This window comes from Lynx rufus, unplaced genomic scaffold, assembly GCF_022079265.1.
Source record: "Lynx rufus isolate CCGP_SWC_20201006 ecotype Redwood Valley unplaced genomic scaffold, mLynRuf1.p SCAF_14, whole genome shotgun sequence".
Classification (NCBI taxonomy): domain Eukaryota; kingdom Metazoa; phylum Chordata; class Mammalia; order Carnivora; family Felidae; genus Lynx; species Lynx rufus.
In genome coordinates, this window is record NW_025814828.1 from 15,798,768 (window position 1) to 15,821,072 (window position 22,305).

The 22,305-nt window shown below is 48.5% G+C and overlaps 1 protein-coding gene across 1 annotated transcript in view; it reads right to left on the reverse strand.

The window, feature by feature from the left end:
• SH3KBP1 (SH3 domain containing kinase binding protein 1) overlaps nucleotides 1-22,092 on the reverse strand; it is a 334,904-nt gene extending 312,812 nt beyond the window's left edge. The window contains exon 1 of the mRNA XM_047075975.1: nucleotides 21,850-22,092. Within this exon, the coding sequence (XP_046931931.1) occupies nucleotides 21,850-21,853 (4 nt within the window). The 5' untranslated portion in view covers nucleotides 21,854-22,092. The remainder of the gene's footprint in view (nucleotides 1-21,849) is intronic.
• Nucleotides 22,093-22,305: the final 213 nt, after the last annotated feature.

The following is a 22,305-nucleotide window of genomic DNA, read 5'->3' on the forward strand; positions in this document are numbered from 1 at the left end:
GAGTCAAGGAATATGAATGGTCTCTAGATGCTGGAAAAGACAAGGGAATATAATTTTCCCTAGAGTTTCCAGAAAGGAGCAGAGCCCTGTCGACACGAATCTAACCCAGTGAGACCCACGTCAGACTTGTGACCTAAAGAACAGTGAGACAATAAATTTGTGTTGTCCTAAGCCACGAATTCTGCGGCCACTTGCAATGGCAGCAATGCCAAATAAATAAACCTGGCCGTCAAGTGCCACGGTAGCTTGTTTCAGGCCTAATAAATAAGTGAGTCTTAAGTAAAACTATCTGCGCAAAGTCCACAACACTTGCCTCCCCTGAAGGCCACTGGCCTCCATTCCTTTAGGCCTTACCTCTAAGGAACCCGGGGCCCGGGGACAGAAAACACACGTGGGTTTGTGTCACAGGGCAATTCTAAATAGAACACTTTGCCTGTGCCATTTTTATGAGGTATTTGCTTGACACAGATCTTTAAAAAGAAAACCCACTCAGAGTTATTTCTGTAACTGAAGGTGGGCAAGAATGGGGATAGTAAAATGAGATTATTACTTATGAAATGAGCAATGGAAGTTAAGCCTGTTCTTACCTATCATTGACTGCATCACTCTGCAACTTAGTATGGTGAGAACAACTTCCATTTCGGACCACCCCAACCCCACAGTACGCGGGTCTGAGTCTCCGCGTTGTTCTTCGGTGGCCTCAGAGCTGGTATGTATGTGCTAATCTGTTCTGATTATTCGTTTGGCCAGCGCCAGACACCCACAGAGAGGCACAACTCACTCTTCTGAACGTATTTTCTGTGTGTGTGCTGAGCACCCTTAACGCGCAGTGACACAGGATCCTCCCGAATAGAGGGTGGGGGTGAAGAAGCGGAGTGACAGGGCGGTCAGCTCTCCATGTTTCAAGAGATTTGGATTCTCTTTCCAACTGGCTGGGAGTGAGGGTTCAAACTCTAACAGTGTCCAACTGACAAAAGTCTTGCTCTGTGATTCCTATTACCCAAGCTTGAGAGGAGTGAGGGCTAACAAAGGCCGGCCTAAAAATAAAAAGCCATTATTTCCAATGCCACAACAGTGGGCCATTTAAGCTCTATTTTTAGCAAGTCTCGCTTACCTGTGAAGCAGCATATGGCTCCTATAATTCTCCAAAGCACGAAAGCATTAAAAGATCGGAGTGCCTCTGGTAAGTGGGCTGGTCCCCAAGTGAGCATTCCCACACTGACAAAAGTGGACAGCCGACAGTCCAGTTGGCCCAACTGGCTTCCAAAGGGACCCACCATCACGCTGCCAGCTCTTAGCCATTAGCAACACTTAAAACATTAAGCCAAATGACAGAAGAGTTTCTGCTACCAAATCATGGTATTGGAGACTTCGAGTTTCTGACAAGAGGGCATTTTCTAAGCAATTACTCCCTAGGGACAAAGAAAATCCTGAAGCAAAACACCAGGGACCGGTTCAGGCTAAAGATAACGTACAGCAAGAGGAAAAGAGAAGAAAAACATCCCGTTGCAGGGCACACAGCGGGCCAGCGACACTTCCCTAAATGCAGGGTGAGAGGCAGCCTGCAGAAAGGAGCACACTGGCCCCCTTATCTCAAATCGCCTGTGCACAGCGCGGGGCACAGGCGTGCACTTCTTTGTGTCCCCAGGAGGAAGTGTGGCAAGCCCGAATGCTGGCCACAACTAAGAAAAAGTAGATTTCTTCTGTGGCAGACTCACAGCAAGGAAACTTGGGAGACGGTAAAGTAAGCCAGCGTGCCGGCTGCCCTACCGACACAGGGCGCCCCGAACCAACCAATCATTGCTCTTTTCTCAAGTTCAATGCAAAGAGATGCCCGATAATGGCTAATCAAGGGCCACAGGAAGATTCTTGAATGTACAGTACAAGTGGTCGGGGCACAAACGCTGCCGTGCAGCCAAAATTCTCCTACGGACCGCGCCATGGATCATTTTTGCTTATTTCTTTGGATCTTTCAAAACAGAAATGCATCCAAACGTGTGACTCTACCTTACAAAATGACTGGGCCGAGAGTAGGGAAGGCTGAGCAGCAATGGCTTTCTCAGCTGCTCCTGACCTGTCTGCGATGCGCGAAGGAGATGTGACTATGCGATACCATTAGGTACCAATTTCCGGCCCCGTTTGGGGAAAGAGACTTTAGAGTCATACATCATATGTTGTTTTCACTCATTCAACAAATATTTTTCTTTAGCTGCTCATTCTGGCTGTGATACCGTGCCAGATACAGGGACATCAGTGTGGAGAAGGCGACCGTGCTCTTTGCCTTGGAGCCAAAGGAACTACAGTCCACGGAGCATGATTTGTGGGGTCCCTGCAGTAACTGGTGGGGCTTCCTGAGCCAGCACGTGCCCAGTGCCCTCTCCTCAAGCAGTGACTCTTCTCCTGTGCATTAGGAGGTATCCACATCCGAGTTAGCAGTGGAGAGGGAGGAAGAGGAAGATGGAATGGTCTGGCTACAACAAATCGGATTTCCTTACATTTTTCCAGCAGACCAAGTAAAGCAAAGGTAAATAAGACATCTCATGATCCCCCCCTCAAAAATCAGTAACTCATCCTCAATTGGTGGTTTCTTCTCATTCATAAGTATTGACCCAGGAAAGTTAAAACACGACTGTAGCATGCATGAATTATTTTAGCCGAACATGCTATTCCCTTCTACGTCCTAAGCAAGAACTCATCAGCTCCAGGCTGAAGGCCAGGATTTCACAGGACAGAGCTTAGGACAATATGGAAGGACAATAAGGCAAAGACTGAGCAGAGCCCAGGGAGAGCAGGGGGGCCATGGGGAAGTGCCCAGAATGGTGCTGTTGGAGCCAGCTAAAGACTAATGAGTACCATAGACTCCTAAGTCATCACCGCAGAAAGGTTTCCCTACCTTATATCCAATAATCGGTGCACAAAAATTTGACACACTATTGACTTAGCCCTCCGTTATCTGAAGGAAGCAATGGATAGCCAAAGAAAAAAACATTCCTGAAAGAAGCTTTCCCGTTGTGGGGAGATGGGGAGGACCCGAATTAGCACAGAAATCAGATGAGAGCCCACTCCACCTCCCTGTTCCTCCCTACTGCTCCCCACCGCCACCCCTGCCTCCTCTCAGAGTGGAGAAACTTGCTTTCCCACAGCATTCCCCAAACTGGCCCTGGTCTCACTTATCTACATCTGGCCCCTGAAAGACATCCCTCATTGGGTTGGTTCAGAACACTCCAGTCATGCTACGCCTTTAAATAGCTCTCCCTACCACTGAAGGTCCACCACCTGGGTGCTCTTGACAGGACAATCTATTTTAAAACACCAGCTCCCATGGCACAGCCAGCATAGAGCCAACACACACGTCAGCACCAAGGTCAATGACGAGACCCAAGCCTAAAGAAAGTGCAGCAGGCACTGGTGGTGTTGTGGTGCTCAAATTACAGCTCAGGTGAATGGGAAGAGCCTGGGATACTGGAAACTATTCGCATTTCTCACTCATGGGCCAGGCAGAGACATGGTGGGACCAAGGTTATCAGATGAAAAACAACGTACCAACCCTGCTAGTTGTGACAGGAACATTCAAAGAGCAGCTAGGGATCTGAGATGTTATGGAAATATCAACCAGATTCCCAAACAGTAGCAATTTGAGACTTGTAAAACACCACAGGCCACGATGAGATCTGATGTGGCTCTCACAGCTCCTAACAATCTTAAGATCATTTTCTACACTGAATTTCCAGAACACCATCTATAGTACAGACCCTCTCCACAACCATACTACTCAGAAGCCCAGTGTTCCCAGCACCCAACCTCAGTCCAGGCAACTCAGTTCAGCACACCATTTTAAGACATTGTGAATTCATTGGAGGCATTTGTTTTCATATTATTTCTACATTCCTTTTTTTTCTTCATATAAATGGCTGAATTCTTATTATTTTATTTCTTTTTTAATATAATTTATTGTCAAACTGGTTTCCATACAACACCCAGTGCTCATCCCAACAAGTGCCGTTCTGATAGAAGGAATAAATGTGTAATTTCAGATCCTTCTGAGTTTTATTCCAAAACTTCTGTGTAACTACCAACACTGCTGTAAACATCTGCAGTCTTCCACCAAAGACAAAGTCCGGGACTGACAGATACACCAGAGTTCTCACGTTCACCGCTCTCTTCCATGCTGTCTTAGTTGGCATGGGCTGCTCTAACCAGAACACCAGACACTGGGTAACTTCAACAACAAACATTTACTCCTTACGGTTCTTCAGGCTGGAAGTCCAAGATCACTGTGCCAGCACGTCAGGTTCTGGTGAGAACCCTCTTCCTGGCATCCATATACAGTGTCTGGGGGAGAGGGAGGGGGAGGGGGAGAAAGCAAGGTCTTTTCGGTCTCTTCTGATAAGGGCACTAACTCCCTCACGAGGGTTCCACTCTCATAACCTAATTACCTCCCAAAAGTCCCACCTCCAGGGGTGCCTGGGTGGCTCAGTTGGTTGAGTGTCCAACTTTGGTTCAAGTCATGATCTCACAGTTTGGTTTGTGAGTTCGAACCCCAGACCGGGCTCAGTGCTGTCAGTGCAGAGCCTGCTTCAGATCCTCTGTCACGCTCTCTCTCTGCCCCTTCCCCGCTCACATTCACTCTCTCTCTCAATCTTTCTAAAATAAATAAACATTTATTTTTAAAAAGTCTGACCTCCAAATGCCATCTCATTGGAGATTAGGGTTTCAACATATTAACTTTGTGGGGACACAAACATTCAGTCTATAAAACACACCCCCAAAAAATCTGTGTGTCTCTATCTGTCTCTCTTTCATACACACACACACACACACACACACACACACACACACACACAGAAAACAGATGGGACACAAAAGCTGGGGGGCCCAAAGCTAGTGGGATAGGGGAGTATGATCAGTGCACCTACCACATGCACAGAATGTATGAGGGGGTCTCACATATCTAAGGGCTCTGGCACAGTGTGCTAGTGGGGCCTTTTTGGCTGTTTATTGGTAACTCATCTGAGCCCCTACTCTGTGCCACGCTCCTAATACACACCATGTATTTAATCCTAGTGATGGCGGCTGCTCCGTGGGCTTCCCTGAGGAAACTACAAGCAGGCCAGCGGTTGGAAATGGCCTTCACAAAAGGAATGCGGCAAACGGAAGACAGACGGAGGGCATGGACACTCGTGAGGAAAAAACTAGACCTCCAATATACAGTTTGCTTTTGTCGTTATTTAGACACGTGAACCCTGGGAATCACAAGGTAAGAGAATGAAATCCCGTCTTCAGAAAGTTCACCAGCTCTGACGATTTAACACTTTCAAAATACACCCACAGCCATGAGATTGGCAAAAGTGCAGCCATATGATGCAGCAGAGACTGATGAGTACCTCCCAGTATCCCCCTCTTCGTTTGAGAAACAGAACCCTTCCCTCCTTCCACGGTAGAGTAATGGCACCCCCAAACGTGTCCCTATGCTAATTCCCAGGACCTGTGAATATGTTACCTAACCAGGCAGAGAGGACTCTGCAGGTGAGATGAAGCTGAGGACCTTGAGATGGGGAGATTATCCTGGATTACCTGGGTGGGCCCAGCGTCATCACAAGGGCCTTAAAACATGGAAGAGGAAAGCAGATGAGCCAGAGAGGATGTGAGGACAGAGGAGGGGGTGCGACTGAGGTGAGGAAGGGACCATTAGCTAAGGAGCGTAGCGGCCCCCACAAGCTACAAAAGGCAGGGGTTAGATCCCGCCCTATAGCCTGCGGAAGGAACGCAACCCTGCCGACCCATCGTGGACTCCTGACCTCCCTAACTAGAAGACAACAATTCTGTGTCATTTTAAGCCATTAAGTTTGTGGTCATTTGTTACAGCAGGAATAAGAAATTAATACCTCCAAATGTGGTGTGGGGGGCACGCGGCCGGCCAGGTGGAAATCACATCCCCCAGACCCACCTGCAGCTAGGGCTAAGACTGTAGCTAAATTCTCACCAATGGGCTGTGCTGGGGAATGACAGTTTCCAAGTCACGTCCTTTAAAGAGAGGAGCTGCTCACCCTCCACCTTCCTCTCGCCTGGGGCCCTGGGCCGGAAGGCAGACCAGGGAAGGTGAGCCAGCTCCTACCACGCCGCCACAAAGGTAACGCCCTATGACAGGTGGAGAGGGCGACAAGACAGAAGGAACCTGACCCCGATGACCCTGCAGAGCAAAGCCATTCACTCATCCTCAACAGTCCTGGGGTCAGCAGGCAGTCGCCCGAGAGGAAAATAGACAGCTATGCTATCTTGGGGTCTCTGTGACAGCCACTTAGCCTAAGCCCTAATATATCTGGGATACCAAACGTCGGCGGACACGGGAACAGCAGAAATGTTTACACTCTGAGATTACACACTTTGAAAACCAATGTGGTGTTCTCTTCTAAAGCTCATATACTCTCTCCTTCAATAAATATGTTCTCTTCTTCATTCATTAGTTTGTTCATCCACTCATTCACTGGGAGAATATTCTGGTACAACCACTTCGGAAATCCAGCAACTTGAAAGCCAGCAAAATCACTCCTTGCTATACGCCTTTAAAAAACATATTTTACACGTGTACCTAGAGACATCTATTAAATGGTAATAGGCAGTCCACTCATAGTAGCAAAACACCGGAAGCGATGAAAAGTCCACCACTAGGAGAAAGGATAAATATACAATAATAAATACACAAACTATAAAATGAGAGACAACAAGCAAATCACAAGTCTCTGTGCAGTTTGGTGCCAGTTTAAAAAAAAACTAAAACCAAGCAAAACCAGACAACATGTTTTTAGGAGATGTATGTGGAAATGCTAAAACTATTTGTTAAAGAAGAAGGGAATGATGATGTTTTAAAAAAGACCCATGATGACCCATGATGTCCATGAGCCTGGGCGGCTCAGTCGGTTAAGCGTCCGACTCTTGATCTCAGGGTCATGAGTTCAAGCCCGGCATTGGGCTTTTTTTTTTTTTTTTTTAAGTAGGCTCCTCACTGGGCTCTACAGAGCCTACTTTAAAAAAAAAAAACAAAACAACAAAAACCAGACCCATGATGGTCTTCTCCTCCAGAGAAGGCAGGGACAGAGGACTGAGCCAGAGTGCACCTGAGGGAATGGGTTCTGAGTATCTATTTTATAATGACTCTTGACACCATCCACATTACATATAGTCTTGTGTGTATTAAATACCTTATCACTTTCCGAACTGTTTTGAAGGCATCGCGTGAAGTGAAAAGGCCTGTGGAGGACGGATTCTCACCATAGTGTGAAAAGACAAAAGAGAAGGGAGAGGCAAGTGAACTCAAAAGACCGTGCCACTTTAAGCAGATATGACCGTGTCACATCACCAGCAACAACGTCATTTCTGAAACGCACCATCATGTCTCCTATTAGTGTTGATTTCAGCTCTATTGGGTTAATTTATACTTAATTTGCAAATCTGTGCCAGGTTTATACTTACAAATGAGCTAAAAGCCAAAAGGAGCTTATATCTAGCTAAGTGCCTGGATTTTCCAGTACTACCGTTATTAAAATTTAAGGCAATTAAAAAGGAAGGAAATTCTGGCACAGGCTACAACATGGATGAACCCTGAAGACCTTACACCAAGTGAAATAAGCCAGTCACAAAAGGACCAATACGGGATGATTCCATTTACATGAAGTACCTGTAGTGGGTCAAAATCACAGACACAGAAAGGAGAATAATTGGTTGCCAGGGCTGGAGGAGGGGGAGGTGGGGGGAGTTAGTGTTTAAGAAGCATGGAGTTTCAGGTGGGGAAGATTAAAAAGCTCTGGAGAAGGACGGTGGTGACAGTTGTACGACAGTGTGAATGCACTTAATGCCACTGAACTATACACGAGAATGGTAAAAAATGGTCAATTTTATGTCACTCATAGTTGACCACAATAAGCAATAAATAAATAAAAGCTAACAAACACGTTCAAACATTTAAGACAAAATAGGAATTCTTGGAAACCACTTTCCCTGTCAAGGGGCCTTCCACATTACTCATTTGAGAAACGCTGCTCTATCTGGTTTCTCTCTAGATCTCCAGGGTGGAGGGAGGTTCAGAGACCGACTAAACACCGTCGGATCTCAGAAAGTTGTCTTCTAACTTGATGCGTGTTCCTCAAATTAACACCTTTCCTCTTTCTGGATAAAGAGACTCTCTTCAAACCAACAGCCTTTGGTTTAACTGCTGATTTCATTGTGTGGTTCATGAAATAATCACATCACAGGCTCCCTCCCACTAAGGGAAATGAAAGTTAACTAAAATGTGTCACTGAGCGGAACTTTAGATATCTCTGAGTTCCTCTGGTTATCGAATCTTACACTTAACAGGCACTCAATAAACACTTGTAGAATTTAATTGAATTCCAGTATATGGCAATATTGAGTCAACTGTCTTGTTTATTCTACCAGTACGGGCTGGTTTATGTTCACAATCTGAAAATGTAACAAAGGGAGAAAGTGTGTGGTACAGGGTAGTCACCAATGCTCTCTCTCCATCATGTACTATCATGAAGTTTAGAACTTTCACAGAAACTTGCCCCTGAGAGGGCATCATAAATACTCAACTCATTTTTTGCCAGGTACATGAGCTGACATATGGCATATACTTGCCGGCTGAGGAATACATGCTTAGCACAATGCTGTTCGTTAACGAAACTGATGCATCATGAAGCCAAGGCTTTGAGATGGTTCTTCTAGCCTGGATCCTGGGGTTCTAACCAGCCTTACCTTGCACTGTTTGAAGCTAAAAGCATAATATTTTTAGGGGAGCGTATGACAATGACACAAAGCTAAGCTCAGAAACCACAAAGGGGTTATTACAGCCACGATATTTCCTTCGTCAGCACGGGACTTAGACCCATATCCCAGAGAAATATAGAGTCACCTTGAGGACCCAGGGCCTGCAGGACACAGTTTTCCATAAGGTTCTGGGAAACAAAGTTCCTTTCAATGCCAGCCAGGGCACGAAGTCAAAGGAGGAAGGGAAGGGGAAAAGAAAGAGAAGGAACCAAACTCCCAAGGGTTTCACCTTTCACTGTGTGTACCCTAATCTCACACTTGAATGCTAAACCAGGATTAATCACCTCAAAATGGTACACTGGAAAGGGTACAGTGCTGTGGACTACGAAAGCCTCGCAGCAGTCTCCTTCAGAGGTGTCTCTCTCCCACCTCTCCCGTCTCTGTCTCCCTCTCTCTCTCTCTCTCTCTCTCTCTCACACACACACACACACACACACACACACACGGATGGAAGCACATATAGTGGAGAAGGGATAAGAAGCCATATGAGCACATAGTTTCTTGAACTAAAACTGAAAGCAAGCACAGGGACAGCAAGCATCCCACCGATCCACATGCACTAATCCCCATGGACTCAAGTCCTCTTCGTTATCATCATCATCGGCCATTCTAGTCATTCAGAGGGTGATGGAAATAAAGAATGGATACAAAACGTCACCCTGCCTACAACCTGAATTCCTTAAAGGACAAAAAGGAAAATTATGTCCGTCACATCCCTATTTATAATATCAAGATTATGGAAACAACATAAATGCTCAAGTGACAGGGAAATGGTGACATAAATCGAGATCCAGAAGTCAGATATTCAGCAACTAAAAATACTGGCTTCAAAGATGACTATGAAGGTAAATAAACACCAGGCCATACAATTATATCTATTACAATCCATGCGCATATAGCTACAAATCCATAGCAAAAAGCCTAAAAAGACCCACACCAAAATAAAATGACAGTGGTTGTATCGGAGTACAGTATGGGTCGCCAATTCAAATTCTCCTGCTTCTTATTTTCTAAATCCTATAACACAGTCGCTATATTTATAAACAAAAAAAATGTAAGGTTCAAGAACACTGGAGCTAGAAGAAGAAACAGCCTAGAATCCACCCCCTCCGTGCAGGTGCTGGAAGGTGAGCCCCTCCCTTGAGATGGTGAGCCTGCGCCCCACCCCCTCCCCCAGAGATGGCGGGAGCTCCTCCCAAGGCCCTCCCAGGGACCACTCTTCAAAGGTTTCTTCTTCCCCGGGGGACCACACCTCCTCGTGTGGCCTCTGTGACCTTAGACTGCTCTGAATAAAAGCCAGTCTCACCGGCTACACTACTTTTACTGAGCAAAGGAGGTGGCGATGGTGGACGGTGCACTGGTGACATTGGCAGAAAGTCCAGAGGCCCCGGCAATGGCAGTGGGAGAGGGCTCTGAGGAAGCAATGGGAGGGGTGTGAGAAGAAGGGTTTCGACAGTGAATGGGAGTTGGGGGAGGGAGACAGAGAGAGAGAGAGAGAGAGAGCTGGCCAGGAGGAAAGAGAGGAAGAGGTGCTGGGGAGGAGATGGGAGGGAAAGGGGTGGGAAAAGAGAGGGAGGAGGAAGTGGAGAGAGGCAAAAGAGGGATCAGTAAGAAGGGCAGGGAAAGGCAGGGACGTGGAGAAGCAGGATGTGCAGGAGGGTGAATGTGGGTGAGAAGAGGGATGGAGAGGAGGGGCGAGGAAGAGAGAGGAGGGGGCGGTGAAGAGGTGGAAAGAAAGGCAGAGGAGAAAGGGAGGAAAAAGAGAGGGGCCCCAGGGAAGGGCAGGAGAGAAAGAGTGGGAGAGAGGGAGGGTCAGAAGAGGGTGGGGGGATGGGGGATCGGTGGACAGACAGCAAAGGTCAGACAGAGAGGGTCTGAGGGAAGAGAAAATTGGGGAAAGAGCAAGGAGTAAAGGGAAGGTATGGGGAGAGGGGTGAAGACAGAGGGTGGGGGTTGACATGGAGGGTGGGAGAAGAGAGAAGGTGGGGGAGGAGAAGACAGAAGGTGCTGGGGGGGGCAGGAAGGGGTGGGGACAAAGAAAAAAGAGAGGGAAGAGAAGTTAGGAGGGAGAGAATGTGGCAGGGAGAAGGTGGGGGAAGGTGGGAAGAGGGGTTACTTGGAAGGCAGCAGAGGAAGAGAGAGACAACCCGGAAATGTGAAGGGAAGAGGCAGGGAGGGTAGAAGGGAGAGATGGAGTGGGTGGGGGTGGTGAGGGATGAGAGATGGCCGACGGGACCGAGAAAGGGTGGGGGAGAAAAGTGGAGAGGAGAGAAGGCATGAGGTTGGACAGAGGTAGCCCGCCAGACTTTGGATGACAGTCCCCTGCCCCCTTTCCCCTTCATCTCTCTGACTGGGTGGTTACCTTGCCAGGCAGTGGCTGTTTTTCACAATGTCTTCATCTCTTCCTCCATTTAAGAACCCACAGGTTCCCTAAAAGAGCCAGAAAGTGTCACAACTGTACCCCACCCCCACAGTGTGCTATCATCAACCCATCCAAATGCCTCCGAAGTCACATCTACGCTTTTTTACACGATTGGGGTATCAAAGGATAAAAATAACCCCATTAATCACTCAGAAGCACAACTGTGCCTGACAGGGCCAGGAGCCCTTCCTCAGGGGAGCCTTACGAAAGGGGCTCCAAAGATGGATGGGACAATGTCAAAGGCTCTAGCACCACCTCACACTCATCACCCCTTTGTCAAGAGAAAATGGGCAACAGGGCACTTTCAGATATTCTGGCTTACGGCTTTCAAGCATCCTTGTATATAGTGCACGCCCCAAGAGTGGCCCCCAGGTACCCCCATCTCACCAAGCACTGCTCCCAGGACAGGGCTTCATTCAGATCAGGGGACTGGAACCAGGTAGGTCCTTCTCCTCCTAGAAGTGGGCCCACAGCAACCACCTGTGTATCTTCGGGAGCGACATGGACTCCAGTGGGCTCAGCCTGGCTACTGGGAATTTGGAACTGGAATGAACAATCAAGTCACTCTTAACAAGCGGCTGGAACTGTGGCACATGCCCCATGAATGAAATGCGCAGAGAGAAGAAAGGGGACAGGGGCAGGGAGGAGGGGAGGAGAGAAGGTGAGATGGCACATGGGGCAGTTAACCCATCCCTGGTTCTGGGGCTTCTTGGGACCCTTGGGGTGCAAGAGAGGCCCCTGTGACCCTGTAATAAGCCCTCCTTTCCAGGTAACAGGCTCTGCTTCGCCTCCTCACTTGAAGAAAGTCCTTACTGCACGTCTGCAATATGAAGCAGGAGAGAGTCCTAACCCAGTTAAGAAGCGTGGTCTCGATCAGTTAAGATCCAGGACAAAGTTTCTACCAGTTAAGAAACCTAGATCAGTTGAGACTCAGGAGTACACAGCACATTCTCCTAGAGAGCTCTTCCAAAATATGCCCATCGGTCCACCAAAATCAGACAAGGAGGACCCAGACATAGAGTTCTGGTGCACATCCCTAGTGGAGGAAGCCACCAGCTACACAGAAGTTCTCCTATCTGCGATTAACCATGACCTCATCGCATAGAAGGAGGGAGAAATAACAGAAATACACGTCCGCTGCTACACGCATGAACTCTGCCTGGAAGATTTTGGGAGAAATAAAACACAGACAGCCTTGGTCACGGGACGGGGGAAGAATCACCAGAGAACTGGAGGGCTGAGATTCAGAAAGAGACGTGTCATTGTGAGCACTTTTCATTACAGAAAAAATGAAATTACATTTAAAAATGTTTTGAAAATTCCCCCAGCAAATAGCTATAGTCTCAATCCCCAACAAACAGGTGAACTCCTTCCCTGTGCAAATTGTGTCCTCCACTGGGGACATCCCTACTCCCATTCTCTCCCCAGACCCAGCCCCCCCTCCCCCCCAGCTAAGTACTTTCTTTTCATTTCTTTGCTGACAAAGGCAGCAATTAAGCTAAAACATCACCATCAATTCCCCACCACTTGCTCGGCCCAACCTGCTCAAGGGTCAACAATGAGCTACCTGACGGACTGTATTTGGGGTGACACGTCTGTTGTCCATCTAATATTTTATGGAGAACAAAGGGGCAGTGAGAAATCACTGGTTAAGTGAAAAATGATCCCATTTTGTTTGTTATGAAGAGGGGTTTGGGGTTTCGATTTCTGAATGATCACAACAGGAGAAACGCAACGCCCATTTATGAAGCCATTCATGTCAAATGAATTTTACTCAGAAGCTAGCATGTAAAATGCTCAAGCAGAAGGTAGCGTCCAGAACAGTCTGGTGAAGAAAATGAATATCCGTGAAGAAGCCGGCTAAGAAGAGGGGACAGCAAAGCCAAGAAGGCCTTTCCCAGTTCTTATCCAAAACAACATTTAAGCACCTCCTTTGAGCTCTAGGCACAAAAATGAGAACTAGCTGGAATAATTAGGGAGGACACTAAGCTAATTAAAGACTTGTCACACAGGGAGTGGGTGTGTGATGGATAAAACTAGTGCAGCCCCAGAGGACCAGACCTAGAACAGGGCCCCAAGTCTTCCAAGTCTAGAACAGTCTAGAAAAATCCAGCAAAAACACAAGGGCTGGTGTTTGCATACCGACTGATAAATAGTTGAAATCTAAGGAGATGGTGATTTAAAATGTCTATACATGCTGTACTCCGGTGCTTAAAGACTTAAATTTGTTAAGCAAAATGAGTAATTAATGAGACGTCAACATTTATAGCATTTAATCCAAGACACTGAGGAAAGAACAGCAGTATGAACTGAATAGCACTTCATCTTGCCACTCTGTCCCTCACCTGGGGGCAGGCCAGCCTCCTGCGGTGGCCCCACCACTTCCATGGCCACTGGAAGGAAATCAGCTTAAGGCCTTTACTGGGCTTTTCTTGCCAACTGAATGCAGTTCAGTGAGGACAAATATTAGTGAGGATTTTTTTTGGTTATTAGTGTTTTTTCTTCCCGAAGCTAAACATAGCACAGTTTATCACCCCAGGAAGGTCCACGAGATACATTTTGCTTTGCTGAAGTGTCCCCTAATGAAAACTATTGGCTTTCCTGCAAGATATTTACCCATACAATAACAATCAAGTTGAAAACCAACTTCTCATAATCACCCGGGGTGCCCGCATACCTTTGCCAGCTAAAGGAATTCAGGCAAAGAAACATGCAACTCTCGACTCTCTACGTGTGGATTGGAGGGGTCAGTTTGGCAGTGCAGTGCTTTCTCCCGTGACTGAAATATCCTGATGAATCCCAGTAATTGCCAAGGAAGTTACCCAAGCAACTAACTCACAAATGCTTCAGGATAGAAAAGGATATTCACAATTCCCCCAAGACGACGAGAGGGATGTAACCAAGGGAGGTGGCTGGAGGGACAGAGTCAAACTGAAGTGCCTCCCAAAGGAGACGGTGACCAAACACATGTAAAAACAGCAAAACCATACTTTCCCTCTTCCTGTATTCCTTTGGAATCTCAACTGGGACCCTTGGACTTCTACCAAGTGTTCTCCAAAATGCCTGGGCAGCCAGGAACCCCCAGGGGATCTGGATTCTATGCTTCAAGTTAGAAACTTGCCAGGAAGGGGTGATGAAAAACTTTTCGAAATAGATAGTAGTGCTGGGTGCACAAGACTGCGAATGTACTTAACGCCGCTGAGCTGCGGACTTAAAAATGGTTGCAATGGCAAATTTTGTTATATCCATATTACCATGATTTTAAAAATTAATATCGTAATATACCAAAAACCACTGAACTTCACACTTTCGATGGGTGAATTGTAAGATATGTGAATTATAACTCAATAAAGCTGTTTTGTTTTTAATTTACCAAGGAAACAGCTAGTAGAAAGAGCTTCAATGGGGGAAGCAGGAGCCTGATATTTACTGAGCGCCTACCTATATAAGTTGCTAGCTCTTTCCTATTTAAAGGGAGCCGGGCCCTGCAGCTAGGGGACCATGCACTTTGCCTCTCAGAGTCTCAGTTCCATCATCTGATGGTGTGGGCTGCCATGACTGCCAAGGACCTTTCTAGCACTTCAGTTCCAGAGACCCATGTGTGAGTGGCAGAAGGACCCACCATCTGCCACCCGGCACACAAGCACATCCCACCAGGAAGGCAAAACATCAGGGGACCCAAACACGGGAGAAATAAGTTTAACAACTCTGCAACCCAGGGATTGACAGAAGAGACGCAATGAGCTGTGTTAAGACACTTTCTACTCACAGAACAAAATGGTGAAAGAATGCCAAAGAGCCCTGCTTTCCAGTGACTTCTGGGTTTATTCATAAAACAAAGGCTGTGGCTCCAGAGGAAACCTTGTGTCCGGAGCAGCTGATGATGAAGGAAGGAAACGGTGTTTCAACCATCTGTGTAACGCTCAGAGCAGGCTGCCCCAACTTTGGGGGCTGGATAACCATTGGGGGGCTGTCCTGTACATTGTAGGATGTGTAGCAGCATCCCCGACCCCTGGCCCCCAGACGCCAGCAGCCTGCCCTCCCCCACCAGCTGTGACAACCAAGCGTCTCCAAACATTGCCAAATGTCCTCCTGGGGGGCAAAATCGCCCCCGGTTGAGAACCACTGCCAGAGAGAATTTTCCATCTTGAACTTGCAGTTCTTTGTCGAAGCCACACGCCATGTGGTGTTACCCTTCTCATCCACCGCAGTGCGGGCCACCATGAACTGTCGGCAAACAGACCTTGTCAGCACACCGTGCCTGGGGGATCTTACAGAATTGCACACACACTCCTGGCAGCCAATAGCCTAGGAGAATTTCAAGCAGTAACCATACTTGGGTGAAAGGGTTACTCATTCATTCATTCAGTAACATATGGCACTTCCCGTGTGCCAGGCAATGAGCCAGGGCAATGTAGTTGGGGACACCCTGTCAGAGATGAACAGACTTAATACAAGACGACATGTTATATAGCACCCTTCGGAGCAGGCCTCAAAAGATGAACAAGGGGTGTGGCAGGCTGCTAACAGCCCCTCAAAGACGCTCACATCCGAATCCGCAGAACCTGTGAATGTTACCTTCTGTGGTAAAAAGGATTTTGCGGACAGATTAAGCGAAGGGGCTTGAGATGGGGAGGGTAGCCTGAATTACCCAGGTAGGCCCAATAGAACACAATGGTCTTTATAAAAGGAAGGCAGGAAGTTCAGAGTAAAAGAGGAGATGTGAAGACAGAAGCAGAGGTTAGAGTGATGTGGCCACAAGCCAAGGAACGTGAGCGCTTCTTCCAGAAGCTGGAAAAGGCAAGGAAATGGACTCTCCCTGAGAGCCTCCAGAAGGAACACAGCCCTGCCCACACCTTGATATCAACCCAGTAAGACCCAGTTTGGACCTCTGACCTCCAGAAGTGTAAGATTACAAATTTATGTTGTTTTAAGCCACTGAGTTTGTAGAATCTTATCACAGCAGCAAGAGGAAACTAACACAGAGGGACTACAAGGCAGAGAAGAGAATGAAATCCCTTCCCCATGAATGGAAAGGAACTGCACGGCAAAGGCTCAGAGGCCTGAACAAGCATGGAAAAAAGGCAGGCGTGGCCGCCAAGCTCCCCAAAGGCTTTGCTAAGGCATTCAGGATCTAAAGCATCTGCAGAAATGTTTCTAAAGCATTCCAGAAACATTTGGGCTTGACTGTACACTGGAAAGAATGGAGAGAGAGGAGATGGGAAAGAAGAGGAGGCAAGACCAAGAGGAGAACACCTATGGAAGTGGTGGGAAAGGCAGTGATATCCTCCAGGAAGTGGGGGACGGGGAGGAGAAATGCTGAGCTCCGCGTGTAGCATGCTCTGTTTGAGGTGTCCAAGAAACACCTGGATAAAGTTAGCTAGAAGGTTAGGAAAAATAATTCATTCAATCAATATTAACTTGGGGCTTCCCATGTGCCAGCACAGGGACACAACGACCAAAGTGATGCAGTTCCTGCCCTCCTTCAACACGGAAGAGAAAAGCAGAAGAGTCAGTATCAGAGGGATGTGCTATGAAAGAGACTTGACCGGCCACGGCTGGCTTGGAAGATGGAAGTAGGCCGTGAGCCAAGGAATGCAGAAGACTCTGGAAACGACGAAGCGAGGAAAGGGATTCTCCCCTAGAGCCTCCGGCAGGAATGCAGCCCTGCCCACATTTTGATCTTAGCCCAGTGAGACCTGTGTTGGACTTCTGATCTCCAGAACTTTAAAGACAATAAACTTATGGCATTTTGGGGCACCAAGTTTTTGGTAATTTATTACAGCAGCAATCAGAAACTAATACAGGTACCGGTACAGAAAATGAGGAACAAAGATCAAAAACCCTAACAATGCTAACAATGTATCGTAACGTCCCTTCTAAAGAGGACGGAGGGCAAAGAAGGATGATGGCGAAGGCCTATGTGATACTCCAGTAAAAGTCCAAGAGACACTGAGATGAGCCAGCTAGTGTCACTAATGCCTGGGTGTTGGAGGTCTGGCATGGACTAGATTCACGGCAGAATCAACACTGTACTGTTCTAGTGATTCCATACGAGGTTTGTTCTGAACTAGGAGCATATTTTTCTCCTTCTCTAAGGCCATGTGTCACTTGTAACAGCATCTTATATTTGACCAGAGTGCCCAGGTACTACCCTTCAGTGACCCACATACTCTGGACCTCAGCTTTCTCACCTGCACGGCAAGAAGGTCCACCCCTGACCTTGACCATGCATCAGAACCACCTGGAGGGCTCCTTAAAACACAGATTGCTAGGCTCCCCACCCCACCCCAGTTCATCATTCAGTAGGCAGAATTGGGGCCAGAGAATTTGTATCTTTAACAAGATCCCAAGGAGGCTGATGCTGGGGCACCACACTCTTGAGAACCACTGCATTAGACTCTCCTCTCACAATGCCAGGATTCCAGTATTTTTCTGCCCTGCGTCTTTCCCATTAAGAGCCATCCTGACTTATTGGCTCTCAGCAGCTTGCTCCGTGTGACTCTGTATCCCTTCTCTGGGATGGCATTTCAGTTGTCCATTGTGCTTAATGTTGAACAGTCCCCAGACTAGAGCTGGCCCGTATTAAGGAAGTAGCCACAAAGTATACCTAGAAAGGCATTCTCCTCCCCTCCCCCACCCTCGACTCCTTTTCCCTCCCCCCATTTATCTCTTAGTTAACTCAGAAAAGCAGCCCCTGCCGGCCAGGAGCTGGCCGGGCAGTCTCCCATTGAACAAGCAATTTCCCCAGAACACCAACATCAGACAAGGCCACTCTGTGACCAGGATGGGACAAGACAAAAACAAGACCACTCTGTAATCCTGTCCGAACACGGAGAACAAGTGAACCTTGTCCAAACCACAACAGTCTCCACACATCCCCGAATCCTGGCCAATAGGAGTGACTGCTGCTCCTTTACCCATCACAGCCTTTCTCTGGTCTTCCCTGCTTCTCGGGAAGATGCATGAAGACCCCCTACCGTGGAAATCCCTCACTTCCAGCCAGCATCCAATCCAGAGATCACCTGGCTTCCTTAAACACTCCCCTAAAGCCCCTCCCACAGGCCCAGTCCTACGCGGGGTCCTGCGGGGTCCTGTCCAACGAGGCTCCCCGTGATGCACGCTGTCCGTCGCTGCCAGGAGAGCAGAACCTCTTGTTCCACTACGGATGTGTTGACGGGGGTACTGGAGGGCAGTGATGACTCCTACCCAATTTTCAGATTTCAGCTCAATCTCCTCAAAGACATTGCCCTTACCCCTCTGCAACCTAAATCACATTGCCCCTCTCTAATCTCCTTTCACGAGACCTACCAGGGCTTATAACTGCATATTGTCATGAGTATCGCACTCAGGCCTACCTCTCCCACTAGCCGGAAAAGCCTAAGCTGGCAGGTCTATGTGTGTCGTGCACCCATTCCTAGCACAATGCCTGGCCCAAAGCAGGAGGTCAATAAATACCGGATGGATAGATGGATGAATGGATGAATGCTGGCCACTGTATGCAACCTGCTTTAAAACGATTTCAGGGGCACCTGGGTGGCTCAGTCAGTTAAGCGTCTTGACTCTTGTTTTCGGCTCAGGTCATGATTCTCCTGGTTCGTGGATTGAGCCCCACATCGGGCTATGCACGGGCAGTGAGGAGCCTGCTTGGGAGCCCCTCTCTCTCCCTCTCTTTCAGTCCCTCTCCTGCTCATGCTCTCTCTCTCTCTCGCTTGCTCAAAATAAACACATAAACATTAAAAAAAAACAATTTCAAACATAAGAGCTGATGAGAAAATATCAGTAATGCAAAAAGAACTGAAGGTCTGTGCAACCAGCAAGGTAGCAAGGTTCTGCCTGTGTCCTGATGGACGTGAACGGGCAAAGTAAAGGTGATGAATGATAAAGGTGGAGTCTTTCTTCCAATTCTAACTTTAGACTGTGAAGGTCAATGCATTGCATTCATTTTTGCTTTAGTTTAGCGTAAAGCAATCTCTCACCAAAACAATACATTGCTGAAAACAGTCCAAACTTTGTTGTTACTCTGGAGTTTTCTAAACAAAAATCATTTGCTGGGCTTGCAAATCTTTCACTGTTCACAGATTGGGATCATTAACATTTGTGTGATCATAATTACAAGAGGCTCTGCCCGTATCTGGCACTGTAGGCATCTGCCTGCAAGTTCCGAGGGCACATTCTGAGCGGGCTTCCATTAAGAGGCCATTTTACAACTAACTGGCTTCACTTCAGGTTTTTTTCAGATTAAAGACTACATAAGACAGTTTTACTGTGTTCGCCATCAACAGAAAAATCATTCCCAGGCCAGGTGAGAACGCAAATGTATCAAACTGATACACTGAACAAATCTTTTGCAAACCAAGGAGACTTCGGGATGGGGAAGGGGGCGGCGCCTGTGTGTACACACACACCTGCTTCAGAAACGGCACTGTTAGGTGGCCCCATCGGAAGACATGCAGAATGAACTGTTACCTACCTGTACTTCATCCCAAATACACTGCTGAAGACGCTTTAGAAAATAGCAGGCGATCTTTAGCCATAAACAACTATGGGCATCTTAAGCCCCACTATAAACATTTTAAATAATTAAATGACAGCATTCATTTTAATCTTATCGCCTCTAAGCAGTAACACCTGAAACAAATGAAAATCAGTTTCTGCACCCCCTCCCTTTTGTAATGGTTACAGTAAAAAAAAAAAAAAAAAAAAAGATTAAGCTTGAAAGGACTATAAACTGCAGAAGCAGTCTCTAATTTTCTTAGGAGGCTCTGGATAATGAAAACAGTTCAGACTCGAATAATAAACAGGTCTGTTTCTTCTTAAACTGGACTCCTCTTCCCACTGAGATACAGAAAGCACAGTCCAGCCACAGGAGAAGACATTTGGATCTAACTTCTTTTTTGTCCAACCTTCTCGGGACCCACAAAAAAAGGAAAGGTGATCAAAATAATCACTTTCAGTTACCTCAGGAAAAACCAACCTGTTACTCAAGTAATCAGTAATGTTTAAAGTATATGCCTCTGATAATAAACTAAATCATCTTATTAGATGGCAAAGCAAAACAAGAGTGTTGAGCTAAGCATTTTGTCTTCCACCAAGTAGGAGGGTTTCATACCCCCTCATTCATTCATTTATTCAATAAATATTTATTCAGGGCCTGCTCCATACCAAGCACCAAAGAAAACAGCGCCGAGCAAAACGGCACCCACGCAGTTCTGTCCCTACAGTCATGGAGCTTACAGTAGGGAAGATAAATGTTACACTCAAATAAATATGTAATACCGCTCTTTTTAAAAAGGTGCTAGAGGAGAAGGGTGACAGAGAAACTAATATAGACTGGAGGTGGTGCAGGGACCAGAGAAGGGCACTGAGAAAAAAGTGACATTGAAGCTGAGAGGCCATTGGATGGCCACCACTTTAGAAAAGGAAAACCATTTATGGCAGTGACCACAAATGGGATTTTAACTGCCTGTCAACAACTGATTGGGTTAAACCTCCCCTTTTCCACTGCATCCGTCTTCAGGAGCATCCTATGACCGCTTACCTATCACTGTTGGACTCGCCTACTCAAATCCTATTACCTGCCCACAGAAAGGTCTCACTTTATTATGATTTATCGTCATCTACAGCCTTCCTATGCCTGGCCTAGAAACACCTAAAATTATCTGCCAAAGGCATGAAAGACAGAGATTGGCTGCCAGCAAGAACATTAACTGGATGGGCCACACAATTACTCGCCCAGGCAATCACAAGTCCTTTGCCCAATAAGGTGCCACATCCTCTGGGCAAGGTGGCTCCAATGTGCCAGTCTACACCAGATGGGACCCAGGGGGCCTAATGGTTAGTTGCCTACTTGGAACTGATGTTCCACCAGTAAATCGAGGACTGGATCACCGGCTCCAGTTCCCCAAGCCTTCAGACTTAGAGGATGTAGGAAGTGCCCTTTGAGCATCACGCAGCGGAGAGCTCACCAGGCTGAGAGAAGGCAGGCAGAGAGAGGGTCGGGGCCGGGAAGAAGAGGGGCGCCAAGGGAGACGCGTCAGGCGCTCAGGACCCGAGGATGGCACGCCAAGCCGGGTACTGGGGCGTTTCCCGCACCCCCCCCCCACCACCACGTCGTCCCCCAGCAAACGCAACTCGGTCCCTGGCCGCGCCGAGACCCCGAGATTCTGGCTTCCCCCGCGGCGGGGCCAGGGACAGACAACGCGAACCCCCGCGCAGGGCCGGAGCCCACCAGCTCCCATTACCCACGTCCTCAGCGCAGAGAAGGGCGCGCTGGGGCGAGAAAATGGCCAAGACAAAACTCTCCCCGCCCACCCGAAGAACCAACCACACCCCCTGCATCCCTCAGCCTCAGCCGCCCCGGGCCGGCCCGCGATCCTCCACCCAGGACCCCGCGGGGTTCCGGTCGGTGCCGCGCGGGCTCGGCAGGGACGCGAGTGGGAGTGAACGGGGGTGCGCGAGGTAGGCAGAGTGCCCACCGCGGTGTCACCGCCGGGGCCCTGCCCCCGGAGCGCCCTCCCGACTCCGCAGTCCCGGGACAGGCGCGCCGCCCTCAGGCTGAGGTGGGCGCCCGGGCACCGGGGCGCCGGCAGCCCCCTACTCACCCATTGGCGTCGAGCCGGGCCGGGCCGCCGAGGCAGCGTGAAAGTTGGCGGAGGCGGGCGCGGGGGTCGGGCTCCGGGATCAGGGCTCGGGGCGCAGGGGTCCGAACGCGGCGGCGGCTGGGCCGGCTTTCTCCTCAGTAGCGACGGCGGCGGCGGCTCAGCGCCGCCCGCTGCTGCCTCTGCTGCTGCTGCCGCTGCTGCCCCGGGGTGATTCCTGCTGTTGCTGCTGTTGCTGCTGCTGCATCGCGGCCCGCTGCGCCCGGCTGCGCCGGGTTTCCTGCTCCCCGCGAGTGGAAATTGCGAAAAAAAAAAAAAAAAAAAAGGAGAAGAAGCGCCGCCCAGCCCAGCGCCCGGCAGCCGCGGCCGCGCAGCCCGCTCGCCCCCCTCCTCGCCGCGGCTCCTGCAGCTCGGCCTGCCGGGGACGCGCGGCCGCCGAGGCGGGGGCGGGGCCAGTGA